This window comes from Gopherus flavomarginatus, chromosome 5 (genome assembly GCF_025201925.1).
Source record: "Gopherus flavomarginatus isolate rGopFla2 chromosome 5, rGopFla2.mat.asm, whole genome shotgun sequence".
NCBI classification, from domain to species: domain Eukaryota; kingdom Metazoa; phylum Chordata; order Testudines; family Testudinidae; genus Gopherus; species Gopherus flavomarginatus.
In genome coordinates this window covers 46,005,720-46,024,436 of record NC_066621.1, presented here as the reverse complement: position 1 = coordinate 46,024,436, position 18,717 = coordinate 46,005,720, and the positions used below count along the sequence as shown (strand labels likewise).

At 47.8% G+C, this 18,717-nt stretch overlaps 1 protein-coding gene across 1 annotated transcript in view; it reads left to right on the top strand.

The window, feature by feature from the left end:
- The window catches only part of LMNTD2 (lamin tail domain containing 2), a 45,858-nt gene that overhangs the window by 19,073 nt on the left and 8,068 nt on the right, over positions 1-18,717 (top strand). Inside the window, 6 exon segments of the mRNA XM_050955968.1 lie at positions 5,947-6,048; positions 6,486-6,601; positions 9,754-9,968; positions 12,349-12,475; positions 13,701-13,896; positions 17,384-17,503. Coding sequence (XP_050811925.1) covers positions 5,947-6,048; positions 6,486-6,601; positions 9,754-9,968; positions 12,349-12,475; positions 13,701-13,896; positions 17,384-17,503 — 876 coding nt within the window.

Genomic DNA, 18,717 nt, shown 5'->3' with positions numbered 1-18,717 from the left:
TTAAATTATTTAATGTCTTAAATCACTGCCTGAAGCGCATCTGATGGGGATTTGCTTTTAAATCCCCCCACCTCCACATACCCACAAAACATACTTGGTTTTTAAAATAAGACTGGATGTGCATAAATACCTGTCCCATAGGGAAACAGTTTGTTTTCCTTTGCATTTTCTCTTCTTCTCTCCCTGTTGCTCCCTCTCTTCCCTCTGCCCCTGCCTCACACTCACCTTCTCATGTGTATATTTTAACAGACATAATCACGGGAAATACAAGACTGTTGACTATTCAGAATGGAATTTCTCAGAGGGTGTACAGCATTACAGGGCTTTTAAAGCTGAATGGAAGTATTATGTACACTCACACATATGCACACTGGGAGGATAACTGCTCAAGCCAGTCACGTTTAAACAAGGTTATGGCTCGCAGAATTCAGTTTCCAGGCCCAGTTTTAATAGGATCTCCTTTTGTTGAATGAGACTCAGGCAAGCCAAACATAAACTATGCATAGGGCCATTCGTTTTTTTATTTTCATTTAATTTTTCCTGGGAGTTTATCAATGTTTAGTACCACAGCAACAAAAACAGGTGAAAACCGGTGGAAAAACTTTTTTCTGGGTAAATATTGGGGTTTATTTTGGTGGACAGGGAAAAAGATATTCAGTAGATTAATGCTTTGATGAATGGAATTCATTGTGGTTTGCTGCAGAACTGAAAACACAATGCCACCTGTGAGTTTAAGAAAACAATCTCTCTCTAATGCCCAAATAAAACTTTTCATTTGAATAAACTGTTTACGGTTGTAGCCTTAGAACTAGCATCCTATAAATATTTACATTTACTAATTGGGCCACACTATTTGCAGCACATACACTCAACTTCATCCTTTTCTCCTGTTTTTTGAACACTTTTGAATACTTCCTTGTGTTCTGAAACAGATTCTGACAGAGATTTTCGTTTTCTTCTCATTTTAGTGGATCAGATTTTTAAACCGTTATCTGCTAACAGCTTGAAATGTGTACGTGGTGGGTGTGAGATTCATCAGTATGTTCAGATGCGCAAGCACCTCAGAGCTTGTGTGCGTGCCTGTTTGTTTATTGTGCGTCTCTTTTAGACTAATACACAGCCTTACTTCAATGAGCAGCTTTGCATATACACACAGACTAATGTATTATCATAATGCATACATCTCACGCAACGTATTGCATTTTCCTAATAAAACAGTTATTTTTTTACATATTTGAATGATACAAAAGTAGGGTGAAAATTGGAAAAAAACTAAACACCACTGAAGAACCCGGGATTTTTTTCAGTAAAAATCAGTTTAAACTGAAAATGAAGGTGCTTAACTATGCAGCCTATATAATCCACAGCATGGTTTTACAACACAGATCTCAGACAAAATAAAAACACCAACACTTGCACACACTGGTCAAGGAAAGTGTGCTAGAGCCCTGCTAGTAATAGCCTTGTGCCAGCACTATTGTAGCTATCAGTTTCTATACCAGTGTGAATAGGGGCCAAACAGACAAGGATCTTGCAGATAACCGTCTGCTAAAACGCACATAAGCCGTGGAGAGAGAGAGAGCAAGTCACAAGCAAAAGACAAGAGCAGAAAGGAATAAGAAAGGTGCAAAATTAGAGTTTGGACTGGTTCCCACTGAAGCCAATAGCAAAATTCCCATTGACTTCATTGGTATTAGAATCCACCCTTTAGCCCCCTCCTGGACAGCTGCCCTGTTATAAGGAATGTGTGTGTGAAATTCCAAAGCCAATCTAGCTAAGCACAGTGTCTCCTGTTTGGGAATTAGAACTGTCATTTGGCACAGAAACTTTGGCAAAGGGGCGAGAACTTTGGAACAGGTTTGAGCCTGCAGTGCTGGGGGATCTGCAAATTGCATTACAGCAATGGTATGTGATAGGCAGCTCCGCTCTAATCCAGAAGCGGACGGAAGCTAGGCATGGCCCCAGGCCAGGGAAAATCACAGCGCTGCATGCCCTGGATGGCTCAGTTTTGATGTAATGTGGTTACGGAGCAGAGCTCAGGCAGAAGGCATTCAGCAGGGGTGAGGATAGTGTGGGGGTGCACGTGGGGGCAGGTCACAGCCAGGGCTGCCCTTATATCGTGGCAAAATACCTCCCCTGCAATTGGAAATAGATTTGTAAGGAGCAGCTGAGGCGTTCCCTCTTTAAGGCAGGTTTCTGCATGGGGCAGGTCAGCTGAGGGTGGCTCTGTCAGCAGTTACGGAGACATGAGGTCAGGAACAGAAGGCGGAGCTGGATTAGCTGGGCCATACGGCCCACAGGCTGCTGGAGACAGTGCCCATGACTTCAGGCAGCAAGGGCACATGGGGAGCTGGGCACATTTTGCTGTGACTCCCCTCATATCTGGCAGTGTGGCTTATGCAGAGGGGACTCAGAAGAGCTGTGGAAAGAGGAGTTAAAACCCATCAAGAGAGGAGGAGAAATGTGCAGAGTTAACAAAACTTCTCTGTAGGCTTAGAGGCAGGTGCTGGGGTCTGCTCTGGTGGCACAAAGTTGCTGGAAAGCCTGTGGGTTTGGCCTAAGGACCACCCTGCAAAGGGGACTGCTAGGGACCATCCACCCTCTTTGCCCCAGAAGAGGACTAGAGGATCCTAGGAATTAACGGACTGAGTCGGACCAGCGCTCATCCGGCTAGTCTAGGCTCTGGGTATGGCTACACTGCAGCTGGCAAGGAGCCTTGCAGCCCAGGCAGACAGACTTGGGTGAGTGGGGCTCACACTAGCACGTGGACGTTGTGGTGCCAGCAGAGGCTTGAGCTAGCCCTGTGAGCTCAAGCCCACCCTAACCCTGGGTCCGAGCTCAGGTAGCTATCGTAAGCCTCTGCTGCAACATCGATTCAGCGATTTTTAGTGCGCTAATGCCAGCACCATACACACACGTCTATGTGCAATAGACAAAAGTGCAGATACCCCTTCTGGGGCCTGTACCCATTGCTTCAGAAGAAGATGCAAGAAAGCCTCCCAATTTCTTGTTTGTTTAACATCCTGTGTTGTGACTCAGGGTGTACTTGCTAGCCATCTAGACCTCATCTCCCTTTTTTCAATCCTCGGCAGTATCCTGTGACAGTGACTTCCACAGCTTAACCTTGCAGCGTGTGTGTGGAAAGAAATATTTCCTCTGAGCAGTTTCAGATTTGCCACCTTTCCATTTCATTGCCTGTACCTTTGCTCCTGTTTATTTTCCCTTCTTGTAACACTTTCCTGATCTGCCTTTTCGGTACCGTTCATTACTTTGTACAGTGTCTCATGGTCCTTCTGACTCCTCTCCTCTCTAAGGCAAACAAACTCTTTGCTTCCTTGGCAGTTTTGCCATGTTTCTCATAGGCTGTCTCTGACCGTAATGAATTTTGTGGTATCCTTTGAGGCTTGGTGGCCAGAACTGAACACACTATGCCAGATTAGGGCACCTCAGCAATTTAGATAATGCCAGTGAGAAAAGCCAAAAAATGATAAAATTTGAAAAATGAACCCAGCATTGCCGAGGTGTCAGAATCCCACACTGGCTGAAAGCAAGTCCATAATCGTCACTGCTAAGGAGGGAGCTATTCCTGCAAAATTGAAGTTAGTAAGAATTTGGCCATTGATTTCAATGGGAGCAGAATCAACCCCTACATTCATTATACTATTTGGCCACGAGAGGGAGATATCCAATAAGCCTTTGCTGCATATGGAATTCACATGTTATTTCTCCCCACATGGCTGAGCTTCCTTCTGTTTTTAAAATCAGCCTTTGTGACTTTAGGCAAAACAAACAAAGTGGTGGAAAAGCAGATGGCCCTGTCTGATTATGGGCATCTTCACACAGACACACAAGAGAGGAGTGGGAGATCCTTTGGAATCTGAAGTCAAAACATGACACACCCCAGTGAAATAAACAGAACCAGAGCTGAACTAATGGGGGGAGATTATATTTCAAACCTTACAATCAATCACGAATAAGGCAGATGGATCCTCAATATGCAAAGAATGAAGCAACCCAGGATGACCTGCAGGACCAGTGAGGGGTATGCTCTTCAGCAGCTCTGAGGGGCTGCAAAGTGCATCTCAGCCCATTAAGAGAAGGGGATAAACAGGCCTGGACTCTTTAGAATTCAGTCCTTGAGATTCAAAAGGAAAACCAAGCCGGGGGTTGGAGGGAGAGGCAGGAGAATGGAGTTAAGCAATGGGAGACGCAGGAATTTAAAAATAAGTTAAATGTGAAAGAGAAGTAGAGACCCAGCGGAATTCAGAACAAACACAACCAAAATAGCAAAGCCCCCTCTGTGAGCTAGTGGCTCTTAGGTGTTGCTTACACTATCATAATTGCACCCATGGGTGCAGCTGAACAGGGTGTGGGCCATGACTCAGCTGCAAGTATAGCCAAGCACAAACCAGTTTCTGAAACGATGCTAGAACATGGTGTGTACTTGGCTACTCTTGCAGTTAAACTGGGACAACTGCACTTATTGCTGACATCCATTGGCAGCAGGAGATATTTCCTGTACCGTAGACAAGGATTTTCAGGATTGCAAACTTTTAAGCATTGTCACCGACTCATTGCCATCTTCTCCTGTTACCTGATACTGTATTAACTGCTTAGCTGGGGGAAGGGAGCCTGGCAAAAGCAACAGGTTTTTCTTCTGACAACAGGTAATAATATTTATGACCCCAGTAGCAGAGACACTTCATCACCTGTGAGTGAATTGATTGTGAGGCACCCTGCCCACTAGGTGGCAGCACAGTTGCACCAATGGGCATGCTACAAAATCATCCTATTACTTGGCACAAAGATGGCACCTTTCCTCCAATGATTTCCAAGCTCTTCCAGGACAGTTAGTTTTGTCCCACTCTTGGTAGGCAGGTAAGCATTACTGTCCTTTAGGAAAGGGAATTGGAGTAGCTGTACTACATACAGTAGCAGAGTCAAGGAGAAAGTTGTGATTCCCCGTTCCCTGCTGTAACCACTAGCCCATGCATGGATTATAGAGACTGCAAGTCTAAAACAAGACAGCATGGTGTTTTTCAGGACAGACCTTTGATTCTCAGAGATGTTATTTTCTTTCTTCACATCTGCTTCGGTTGACAACTTAAGCATGGTTAAAAAAACTGAAAGGCAATATCCAGCTAGTACGGCGACACAGGACAGAGAGCAGTCTGGCTCTGGTACAGTGGGGTTAGAAGTCCTGTTCAGGGTCTTCTCCTAGGCTCTATGCCAAGTGAATAAACACGCTTTCCACCCTACAGATAAGAGTGAAGACCTGATTGGCCCAATAGCAGCCCACAGTGATACACTGCACTAAATTCTGGTATTGCTTTTTATGATCTTTCCCACTGGACAGATCTACAGCTGCACGAGAAAGCATAGAGACTGCTCTGGGGGCAAAAAAAAAAAAGCCACTTACAGAAATATCCCAAAACCACAGACATAAATAAGACAGTTCACAGCCAAGTTAAGGCCATTACTGGTGTTTGAGGGTGGAGTGGGAGGTTATTTAAGGACAGAACTGAATGCTCACCCCTGAGTAAGTGAACATGGATTGTGCTTTAGCATGTCCACAAAGAGGGTGTGACGTTGGCTGAGGATCACTGCTTTAGCTTGTGTCATATCAGGCCTCCTCCACCCTGGGACTCTTCGTACATTGAGCCAGGACCCACCTCTCATCTACCAGTATAGGAAGGGCGGGTGGTCACATGCCACTGGGATCCCCGTTTTGATCCCCGTAATGAGACTCCATGAGCTAGAGGATCAAAGCGCATGCCCTGCATTGGGGCTGCAGCACCTGAGTCCACCTGATGGAGAGGGAGGGGGGATGAGAAAGGAAGACCGAAGTTAGGACTCGGATAACACTCTCACACAGGACAAATGACTCAAGAGGTCACAAGTGACGGAGTGGCTCTGTTAATGTGCTGCTTGCATTTCTCCACGTAGCTTTGGTCAGAGACAGGAAACAACAACGTAGCTGCAGAGCCTAGTAACATGGCGCTGCGAAGGATCCCCAAGCACATGAGCTTCCTGGATTCATTCTTCAAGGTCAGTCCAGTGCACAACTCCATGGTGGGTGGTAGAATCAGGGTTAAGTGCAAGATCAGGGACTGGAAGACCCTTCTGCCAAAAGACTCCACTTCACTGCCTGATGTGCCTTCGGTGTGTGATTGTATTAAACAGCTGGTGAGGGGCAAGGAGGGGAAGAGAAACACTTCTGGGACTGGCATTGGTAGTGAGGCCCTTGTCCAACCCTTTCAATGAACGTGGCAGAGCAAGATCTTTGGGGTGTCCAAAAACTTGTAGGGAACCATGCAGCCTTGGAACCCTGCAGACATGACAGACATTCTGCCACTATTCTTGGCTGTGGCATTTGTATCTAGAGGACACCAAAGGGGCTAGCAGTTGGCAGAGATCCACCTGGCACACAGACTGCAGTTCTGGACAGCGATTGGCAGATTCACCATCTTCTTCTGGTTTTTTAGGACAGAGATCCAACAACACTTGAGATGGAAAAGGACAACGGAAGAACCGAGCTATCAGAAGTAGTTCAAGCAGAATTCAACCTCTACGGCACATCCTCTGCAGAGTCAGAGGCCAGGTACGGCAAAGCCAGTGACTGTTCCCTGCCTGCTCTCCATTACCACAGGGCTATTAGATAATCCCCACAATACTGATGTTTGCAGCACTGCTAGTGGCTTCATAATTAGGGTCGGGGGCACCCCAGTGAAGGCTACGTGGCAAATTCACACTTAAACCAGTTCTACCCCAGTGAAACTCCACTGGGATTGTTGGAGTCACTCCTGATTTACACTGGTGTGCATGAGAGAGAAACAGACCGAATGGATTTACAGCAGGACTGTGTTTAGTCTGTCACTGTTACTGTGAGCTACATACAGAAGAAACAGGATTGCTACAGGGAGTGCAAGATTCACACCCGCCACCCTCACTGGGGAACCCTAACCCACTTACTCCCCCTTCTCATGCCCTTATCCAAGTGTGATGGTATGGAGGTCACCCCAGTCTGCCCCTTTCAGCCAGGCATGGTGCCACCAATGAGCCCTGGCTCACTTCTCTTCACCTAAGTTATAAACAAGGCTAGACCTTGGTAATCAACGAGCACACCCCCTATCCAAAGTTTCATGTACTGACTGACATAGCTATAAATAGGCGCTTACCCCAATACACTCAGGGACATTTGTTGTGTCAGGCTCAGTCCAACCAGCAATCAAGGACCAGATTTAGGGGCAGGCAACCCAGGCAACCACCTGGGGTGCCAGGTTTGGGGTACACCAGGCTTGGGTGCTGTTTTTGTTGTTAATGCCAAAATGGAAAATAGAATGTTTGAAGTAAAATGTTTCAGGTATTCCATAGTGAGTTCATTTTTCACTAACCTCCTAGAATATTCTGGACCTTTGTAGAATCTCATGGAACCTTAAAGACTTTCTGAGAACTACATTTTCCTCAAACCACCTAGAATGTTGTGGGCCATGCCCTGGCGGGTATATAAGGGGAGGAACGTCACCAGTCAGTCAATGAGACTAAGAACTAAGTGAAATGAAGTGAGAGCCTAGCTGTGATATTGTGAACTTTGTTTTATTGTGTAATTGTGAAAGTGTATGTGTGGTGTGGGTAGCACCGAAATGGAGGTGAGGTGGCGAAAACCCTCCACCACTGGAGCAGCATTTGGTCTAGGGCCAGCCCTACCAGCAATCTCTGGCTCCTTCCTTCAGGAGACTCTGCTTCCCCACACCTGCGAGCAGTCTGTTTCTGGGACTCTCCCTGGTTCTGTCTCTGCGTTAGTCCTTTTCAGCCCTTCCTTAAGCAGGAGTCCCCAGTTCTCCCCTCTGAAGTGGAGTTGTGGATTAGCCAGTTTCCCCCTCAGCTGGCCCCTTTTCCTCAAGGAGCCTTCCGGCTTCTCAGCCAGCCTTATGCTATTGCTGTATCCTGGTGTCTGCCCTGCTACCAGGGAAGAGGCAGCATGTACACTGCTCCTCTTCTCCTAACTCATCCCCAGTCAGCTGGGAGAGAGGGGAGCTTTGCCCCATCTTCTCTGTAAGGCTCCTGGCCCTTAAAGAAACAGTAATGGCATTTCCTCCCGAAACACTTCTTACTCCTAGAACCACTTCCGCTTTCCCAAGTCCTTGTATATACAGTCAGACATTTCAAACTCTTAAAGGCTTGCCATGTGATGGGGTGGGCTGACCATTAGGCCCCACTACTCTTAAGGAGCATACCACCCCATCACACTGAACTACCGCCTTGTAATCAATCCTCTTTAACCAGGGGTCCCATGTATCTAGGGAAACACTCACTCTGCCCCTGGATGTGCCTCTCAGAATGAATAGCCACAATAGCTACTATGGTCTGTTGCTTCATTGTTTTCCATTGTGGATGTATGGGGGTGTGTCCCTCTCCTTACTGGCAAGTTTCCCCCAAGCATCAGCCAACCTCCAGGCATTGCTCATAAACTCAGTTTCCCTTGAGAAAGCTGGTCAAGGCAACACAGCACTGTGGCGCGCATGTGTGTGTGTGTGTGTGTGTGTGTGTGTGTGTGTGTGTGTGTGTGTGTGTGTGTATTTTGTAGTGATTCATACTATGGAGAAACTAAACAAGAGAAGAGGAAAAATGGCATTATATGAGTAATCCAGCAAGCACTGGTGCAAGCCATTGGGTTTTCCTGTCAGCACACATAGACCTGCCTTTTTCTATAGCTGTCTGGTTATTAGCTGTCTAACACACTAAAAAGTGCTTTTGCAATACATTTGATTAGGTACTGATGTTTGACTCATTATTTAAAGGGTTGCTACAAACAATATTTTTAAGCCCAGATACATCAGTGTTATGTACTGTCTATGAGGGGCACTGACCACAAAATGGGCTTAAAACGTCCCGTTTTTCAAGTTCTTCTGTGTGAAGGCTACCCCGCTCCAGCCCCAGCATGCATTGCGCTAATGCTATCACGTAAAGCACAGAACTCACTGGAGATGACAGCCGCTGCAATGTCGGTTTATCTACATTATATTATTCAGCCACTAGATGTCTGTTTGCTGGACAGAGTTCCAGACAGGATGTGGTCCTTGGTAAACAATGAAAAGGAAGCTGGAACTCAAGCTGTGTGAAAACTAGTCTGGTGTTCCGGAACGCCTTGCGTAAGTGGAATTTTGCGTAAGTCAGGAACGTATCTCCGACAATTATGCAAAAAAAAAAAAAAAAAAAAAGCTTACGGAACTCACAGAACTTTTTTCCGTAAGTCCGGATTTCCGTAAGTTGGGTTTATGTAACCAGGGGAGCACCTGTATATTGTATTTTGCAATTTTTCTAAGAAAACCCCTTATTTTACAAAACAACAATAAGATGTAAGGAGTGGGCATGTTACCAGCACACTGCATGTTGGGGCATTATGAGGCAGGAAGTGGACTTTGTAGAAAGCCGCATATAAAGTTTATTCTGTATTGAATGCCTCTCATTTCTGAGCTATCTGAAGCATCCAGTAAAACATTTTGAAGTTGTTTGCTTTTAGTCTGCAATTCAACTCATCTTTAAATATACTACTGATAGACCATATGCTACCCCCAGGGTCTGGCCAGAACATACACGAGATATTTTTCCTACTTATCAAACTTAGTAAGGATTACTTTCCCTTCCCCCATAGTTCATTAGTTAATTCATTCTATTTCTGGGGTAGAGATTGCCAAACTTTATAAATAACAGTACATCAATCCAGACCTTGAATGTTTTATCTTCTTACAGATGGAAAAATGATTTTAGCAACTTGACTTGAACTCAAGAGCTAGCTAGTTTACCTGCGAAAAAGGAGAGGAAACTACACTCAGAAAGTTCTTGGTGGGAGGTGATCTCTTCTCCAAAATCAGATCTTGGTTCTGCACCAAGCAGTTCTGAAGTTGTGGTATTGGCCCACAGTCTCCCACCATCCTGGGAGGACATCCAGCCCAAACACTCTGGTTGTAAGTTTAAATTCTGCCACTTTATACAATCTAGCATTAGGGGAATCACTTGCAGACACGTGGCCTGGGCTCATGTAATCTAGATTAATCCCTCCAAGAGGGTGAGAATTAGTTACAGTTGATGCTAAATGTCTCCTTTACAATGTGATAACTACTGTCCTGGGGGATCCAGTTACAATACTGTGGTCCCCTGACAGTTAAAAAATGTTTTCAGTTATTCTACCAATTTCAGTACAGTCACGCTGGCATTACTGAAGTCAGGGTCCAGCTGGCAAACTACAAGAACTAAGGCCTTGGCTACACTGGCGTTTTACAGCTCTGCAACTTTCTCGGTCAGGGGTATGAAAAAACACCCCCCCTGAGCACAGCAAGTTACAGTGCTGTAAAGCGCCAGTGTAAACAGTGCCCCAGCGCTGGGAGCGTAAGCTAATGCCCACAGGAAGGTGGAGTGCCTGCAGCGCTGGGAGAGCTCTCTCCCAGCGCTGGCACCGCGACCACACTCGCACTTCAAAGCGCTGCCGCGGGAGCGCTCCCGCAGCAGTGCTGTACAGCTGCAAGTGTAGCCATACCCTCAGTATATTTTAACCACACTGGGGAGTTTACTGAAGTATTATTATGCTACTGTCTGGATGCCCTATCCAAGATCAAGGCCCCATTGTGTTAAGTGCCGAGCACGCACATAGTAAGAGACAGCCCCTGTTCCAAAGAGTTTATAGACTAAATAGACAAAGGGAGCTTTATTATGCCCATTATATAGAGAGATTAAATGACTTCCCCAATACCACACAGGAAGTCTGTGGCAGACTTCAGAATTAATGATGTCTCCTGAGTCCCAGTTCAGTGCCTTAATCACAAGATGATCTTTTCTTGCATGATATAAATAGCTCCTGCAGCCACCTCCTGGGATCTACAGCAGCTGTAACTTGATGGCAGCTTTAACTAACCTCCCAACGAACTAAGCTTAGTTCAAAAAACCCCACCCAGCTGCATTGTACTGTTACAAGAGAGAACTGACCATCCCAGGCACCTATTACACTCTGTTTTCTACAGCACTTGTCACACACCAGGCATCACCAAACACTTGACACTAAGTGTATGTCTACACCTGGAGCTGAGGGCATGATTCCCAGTAGAGGAGACAAACCCGTGCTAGCTTTCATCACCACAGAAGCACAAGCAGCAGGAGGGGCTAGCCACCCTGAGCGCATGCCCAGAGATACTGGGTATGTATTCAGAGCAGGGAGCCCTCTCCCACCACTCACATCACCACTGCTATGCTATTTTTAGCCTGTTAGCTCGCTGATAGCTAGTGCAACAACATCTTCTCCAGCTGGGAATCACATCCCCAGCTCCAAGCATAGACATACCCGAAAACAGAATTGATTAGCTGGCACTGGGCCCTGCCAATGCAGGATTGCTGCTTGCGGTGGAGCCTAGGGCACTCTGGCCAGTTAGAGATTAGAGGGACTGCACAGGAAGACCTGGCACCCATGGGGCCCTGAGCAATAGCTCACTCACCGCTTTGAATACTGTAACCCATTAAAGGCCCCAGGTTGGAACCACTGAAGCACAGTAAACTTGTGCTGAGGTTTTCATTAGTAGCAGGAGGACAAAGTGTGCAGGGAAGTTCGTCAGAACACACGGCGGTGTTCCTTACTCTTCCGCAAGAGCCTCTGGGATCTTAAACAGCTATCGGAATGGCCACAAGGGATATGGGTGTCACATCCCCTGCACAGGCACTGAGTAGAAGTCTCTTCTAGGAGAGGGAATGCTGGCCAGGACATCAGCATTAGGCCTTCTCCATTGGCAAAGCACCGTCAGGGCACTGGCTTCTAACACATCCAGCCAGATATTTTGTGTAGTGACTCTTCCCGAGGACAGCCCCTGTAACAGCACAGCATCAGACATCACAAGGTCAGCGCCTCGAGCAGTGTTTGAACCTGCAGCCTGGCTGGGGGTGGGAACAAGATGCACGTTTAACTGGGAGGGGGATTAGCCATTGGGACACCTGACCAGGAGACATGGTCGATTCGCCATCACCTGGAGTCTTCAGATCAGGCTTGAACATCTTTCTGAAGATGCACACTAGTTCCACCACAAGTTACCATGAGAATCACGGAGTAGAATCCTATGGCCTGTGTTACGCAATGGATCAAACTAATGGATCGTAATGGTCCCTTCTAGCCTTACAATCTGTGAACCCAAAATAAAAAGCAAATATACATAGTAAATTGGATGTTATTTGAAACCAATCCTACCTCTGAGTAGAACTGGGTAGACTGACCTCCACCACGGTTTCCTCTTTCAGAGGGTTACATTAGCACATGTTAATATTCAGTAGCCATACCACCATTTTGAGTTTGTGTCTTTCTTTTAAAAGCCCTGGATCTGAAGACGGACCAGTCCCAGGATCTGTGCCATCTCACTCATGCCAGTTTTGGTGGGATAGGGGTTTGCAAGACATCTGTGATGCCCTCAGATCTGAGCAAAGGCAAAGAACATGAAAGGTGAGTGCCATGACCTGGCACCTCTGAGAACATCAGACAGAGATACAGGCAGCTGCTGTCATGTAACTAGGAAGCAGAAAGAATTATAGAAGTGTAGGACTGGAAGAGACCTTGAGAGTTCATCTAGTCCAGTCCCCTGCACTGAAGGCAGGACTACATAATAACTAGACCAGGGGTTCTCAAACTGTGGGTCGGGACCCCTCAGGGGGTCACAGGATTATTACACGGGGGATCTTGAGCTGTCAGCCTCTACCCCAAACCCCACTTTGTCTCCAGCATTTGTAATGGTGTTAAATATGTAAAGAAGAGTTTTTAATTTAAAAGGGGGTGGGGGTGTCACACACAGAGGCTTGCTGTGTGAAAGGGGTCACCAGTACAAAAGTTTCAGAACCATTGAACTAGACCGTCCCTGACAAAGTGTTTGTCTAACCTGCTTTTAAAAATCTCCAAGGATGGAGATTCCACAACCTCCCTAGGCAATTTATTCCGGTGCTTAACCATCCTGACAATTAGGAAGTTTTTCCTAATGTCCAAACTAAACTTCCCTTCTTGTCCTATGCATAGAGGTTAATGAGAACAATTTTTCTTCCTCCTCTTTGTAACAGCCTTTATGTACTTGAACACTTATCATGTCCCCTCTCAGTCTTCTCTTCTCCAGGCTAAACAAACTCAATTTTTTCAATTTTCCCTCATAGGTCACGTTTTCTAGACAGTTAATAATTTTTGTTGCTCTCCTCTGGACTTTCTCCCATTTGTCCATATCTTTTCTGAAATGTGGCACTCAGAACTCGACACAATACTCCAGTTGAGGCCTAATCAGCGCGGAGTGGAGCAGAAGAATGACTTCTCATGTCTTGCTTACAACACTCCTGCTAATACATCCCAGAATGATGTTTGGGGTTTTTTTCAACAGCGTTATCCTGTTGTCTCCTATTAGTCTGTGATCCACTAGAATCCCCAGATCCTTTTCTGCAGTACTCCTTCCTAGGCAGTCATTTCCCATTTTGTATGTGCTCAGTTGATTGTTCCTTCCTAAGTGGAGTACTTTGCATTTATCCTCATTGAATTTCCTCCTATCTACTTCAGAAGAAGTTTAAGCTGAGACACTGATAGGTCTCTCTCTCTCAGTCTCTCCTTGTCTGCTAGCAGTAGGTGAGGAAGAGAAGCTCCTATCCTCTTTCTTCCTTTGGTGCATTTTTCCTTCCATTTGTCTCCGCACCCCCAGGACTCCTAGGGACACAGGATTCCTAAAGATCATCACCGTGAATTGTAAGGGCAAATTCGTTCGAATCCTCAACACCTCATTGGATCAAGACGTGGACCTGAGTGGCTTCATCATCCAGCAGTGGATTGGAGGGTACCCTGTGTCCATCTACCGCTTCCCCCCAGACACCATGCTGCCCGCACTGCATCATGTCACGGTAAGCAGCAGGCCCATTTGTGGCATGATGCACTGCCTGCTCAGTGCCTGGAAACGCGAGAACTGAGTGACTAAGAAAACCAGAGACTCTGGGCCCCATTCTCCATTACACTACAGCCCTTGCTGACACCTCTGGTGGCATAATGTGCCCTTAAAGGGCTGTGCAGGGCTGGCGTAGAGGTGGCATAATGGCTAGTAACAGGGTACTCACCGCTGCAGCATCTTCTCTGCCTGGTCAGACACACCCTTCCTTTGCTCACTCAAGCTGCTGCCTCTCTTGCTCGCCAGGAGTCGCAGTGCCTCTCCTTCGTGGCTTGGTCTCCAGCCAGCTCCTATAGAGTTTTCCCCTGGCAGGGTAACAGAGTCTCAACAGACCAGCAGCCTAAGTACCTTTCTAGGCAGTGCCACTGTCCCAATGGCTTGTAGGGAAACCCAGCCCACCCACTGCTCTGCTTCCTAGTCCAGGGGCCTACAACCAGCAGCCCAGGTCTGCACCATCTCAACCCTTGCTGCCATTTCCCTGGGCCTCTTCCTACTCTGTCCTCCACAGGCTTCTCGAGCTCCACCATCCCTGTGAGTAAACCTTCCCCCCAGGGCTCTGCTCACTTGGCCCAGAGAGAGACGCAGCCCCTACTGCTGTCACTTCCTGGCTTTATACAAGCCCCATCTACTCCTGGCCAAATGGGCTCCGTCTCCACTGCAGGCTTGTCAGTCAAGCCTATGTCTTCTCCCACATTCAGCCTGATGGGTTAATTAGCCCCTTCTGAGACCCCTTAACCCCTTCAGGGGTGTGTGGGGAGAACACCCCATCACATAGCTCTTGGCCAGCTCTGGTCCCAGCCCTCAGCATAAAGGGAAAGTCAAGATGTGTCAAGGTTGTTGAAAGAGGGGGCTGTGGTGGGGAGGGGATGTAGGGGGACCAGATAGCAAGTGTGAAAATTCAGGATGGGGGTGGAGGGTAATAGGCACCTATATAAGAAAAAGGCCCAAATATCGGGATTGTCCCCATAAAATCAGGACATCTGGTCACTGTCAGGGAATGTTTCTAGAGTGCATTGAGCTATGGCTATTCTTGCATCGCCTAGAGAGGACATGAAAGGCAGAGTGTAAATCAGAGCAGCCCTGCAGCTGCTCTAACTTATACCAAGGGCAAGTAGGCCCCCGAGAATGAGAAAAGCAAAGGGAGCTTAAAGCCACCCCACACACCCCACCCCACCCCACACACCTCCCTTCCTGCCCCAAGCAAAGGAGGGAAGGAGAGAAAGGGCCCTGCATGCTGCTGCCGGACAAACAAGAGGGTGAGGGCAGGACAAAGGCTGCCTCACTCATTAGGGTTCAGCAAAGGACGGAAGGAACCTCCTCCAGCTGAGTTCTTCAAATCACAATGTCCCTGGTGCAGTCTCAGTGATGCCTGACTCAGTGGGAAGGGGAAACTGGTGAGGGAAGAACCACAAACAACACACAGAGTTTTATACAAGAGTCAGTTGCCAGGCTATGCAGCATCCCCCTCCAGCACTCCTGAGGTGGGTGTGGGAGGTGGCAGAGCCCGAGCTGTGGGGGCTCCAGGGCTGTGAAGCTCACTCCCCCAACAGGGTTTTGCCCAGCCCAGCCCTCCCCACTTTTAAAACAACACTTGACACGGTGTGTCTTGCAGAGGCCTTTACCGGTTTAACCACTCTTGGCCCCAGTGCAGCAGACCCTGTCCCCTCATCAGTGAGGGCACAGCAGCTTCGGAAGCCTCCTGGCCAAATTATGAGGCAGATGGAAAGATATCACCAGCCTGAGCTACAGAGCATGGAACATTGGCTACCATCACAAGGAGTAAAGCAGGCAGCCTACTGGCTAAAGCAGGAGCCTTGGACTACATTCCCAGCTCCACTGCCGCACACTGTGTGACTGTGATGGGTTGGATCACAGAAACCCTCTTGGGAGCTGCCACCTGATGTGGCAAGACTACTTCTACCCCTGCCTTCCCTGCCAGCTCGGGACCCCAGCACCCTGTCTTGCTGAGCCAGACACTCCTGTCTGCTCCAACACAGACTCAGGGTCTGAATTACTTGCCCCAGAGCTGCAGGGTTACCTGAAAGCAGCTAACAGAAGTGTTCCTGTCTGTAACACTCAGATGCCCAACTCCCAATGGGGTCTAAACCCAACTAAATCCATTTTATCCTGTATAAAGCATATACAAGGTAAACTAATAAATTGTTCACCCTCTATAACACTGATAGAGAGACATGCACAGTTGTTTGCTTCCCCAGGTATTAATACATACTCTAGGTTAATTAATAAGTAAAAAGTGATTTTATTACATACAGACAGTAGGATTTAAGTGGTTCCAAGTGGTAACAGATAGAACAAAGTAAGTCACCAAGCAAAATAAAATAAAATGCGCAAATCTATGTCTAATCAAACTGAATACAGATAATCTCACCCTCAGAGATGCTTCAGTAAGTTTTTTCCTCAGACTGGACACCTTCCAGGCCTGGGCACAATTCTTTCCCCTGGTACAGCTCTTGTTCCAGCTCGGGTGGTAGCTAGGGGATTCTTCGTGATGGCTCCTCTCCTCTGTTCTGTTCCATCCATTTATATATCTTTTGCGTAAGGTGGGAATTCTTTGTCCCTCTGGGTTTCCACCCCCCCGCACTGGAAAAGCACCAGGTTAAAGATGGATTCCAGTTCATGTAACATGATCCCATGTCACTGTAAAACCCCCAAGGCTTCATGCCTCCCAGCCCAACTCACAGGAAGGCTTGTCTGAAAACAGCCATCCAGTCAATTGTCCTGGTTATGGGAGCCATTAAGATTCCAAACCACTATTAATGGCCCACGCTTTGCATAATTACAATAGGCCCTCAGAGTTATATTTCATATTTCTAGTTTCAGATACAAGAGTGATACATTTATACAAATAGGATGACCACCAGACAATAAGCTTTGTAATGATACCTTACAAGAGACCTTTTGCATGAAGCATATTCCAGTTACATTATATTCACTCATCAAATTTTTATAAAATCCTATAGACTGCAACGTCACAGTGACCTTGGTGAGTCATTTCTTGGGGGCTCTCTTTCCCCATCTGTGAAATGGAAACAACCATACCTACCACACAGGGGTGTTGTGCTCCTGGGGGGCCCAATCTTGCCCCCATGCGTATGCTGAGGCAAGCTACCCTGCTGGCTAATGTCAGGAAGGTATTTGAAAGCCCTCCAATGATAGGGGATATTGAAATGCCAGGTGCTACTTTAATGGAAAGGAATGTGCTGGCATAAGCGATATGGCATGAGCTCTGGGAGCTGCACAGACACAATTCCCTTTCCCGGGAGCAGGACATGTTCAGCCGACTGTAAACTCTTTGGGGCAGGGGCTGTCTTTTTGTTCTGTGTTTATACAGCGCTGCACACAATGGGGCCCTGGTCCACGACTAGCACTCCTAGGTGCTTCACTAAAACAAATAATCAGCAGTAATAGTCTGCCCTGGTTTTTAGGTCTGGGCTGCAGGAGCTGCTTGCACTCATAAAAAACCTGCAGACGTGACACTGAGGACCCAGCAGTATTTCAGAACGGGCCCAGAATGCACCACAGTCCTCAGCAATACAAAGGGCCAGGTGAGTTGCACCTGGGGGGATGCCGGCGTGGGAGGGATCCTGTATTACTCTGTATACCTCTCTGTGTCAGGTGTAACTGATGGCCCCAAGGTGGGCTCACATCATGGGAACGTTCCCAGACAGTGTGGGTCTACTAGAGAGCATGCCTGCAGGATGATCTCTGCCACACACACATATCTGTGACCCTGCTAATGACCTGATTGATATGTCAGGGTTGGGTTAATATGTAAGGAGTGATTCTTCACAGGCAGCCTGGGCCATAGGTTAAAACCCAGGCTCCTGACTGCTTTCAGGACCTGTGTTCCCCCATGGCCAGCCTGGGGGGGTGGGATCTCCCCTCTCCTTCCCCCCGTGAGGGGCAAAGCTAGTTCAGGGCTTGCTGGGAAGTGTAGTCCCCACGGCAGCCAGGATCATAGTCTGGGTTCTTGACAAAGCCTGCTGGGAAATGGGACTGGGTTTATAACGGTCTCCTTTCAGAACTAGTGCTAGGCATAAGCAGACTAAGCAATTGTCTGGGGCCCCAAGCAGCTCAAGGGGGGCCCCTTTTCACTTGTTTAGTATGTGTTGTTAGTGGGGCTGCCCCCAATTATTCCTGCTTAGGGCCCCCAATGGGCTAGCACCACCTCTGGCTCCTTTTGCCCCAGAACAGGGAGAGACTTGGGGGAAGCTCCTGGGACTTCTCCTAGCAGAAGGAGGCAAATCCCCCTTTTAGGGGGGATGCTCTTTACTTTGGTGTACCTGGGGCAGCCCTTTCTGTGGCTAGCCCTGCCACAGTGACCCTTGTTGCTGCCAGTGCGGAAGGCAGGTCCTCGCTGGAGGCGCAGCTGGATCACACTCATCCCACAGCGGTGGTTCCTGTCCCGCGGGGCTGGCTCCCACTCCGGGCATCGTGACCTGGTGTGTGGGGGCATGATGGAGGGGTGGCCCAGCCGAGCTCAACTGATGATCTGTGACCCCCGTGCACCAGCTCCTAATGCCCAGAGCGGGGAGCCTCTGCCTCTGCAGGGTAGGCTCACTCTCCACTCCCACCCAGGGCCTGTCCTCTGCACTGGGCTGGGATTAGGGGTGGGTCCCATGGTGGAGGGTGCTGCTGGGATATTGGAGCCCGCTCAGCAACTCAATATAGTGCACCCAGTGAATCAGGAGGCCCCCTGCACAGTGCTGACTGGTGGCGCATTTCAGTCCAAGGTGTCTGTACAACTGGGACATACAGC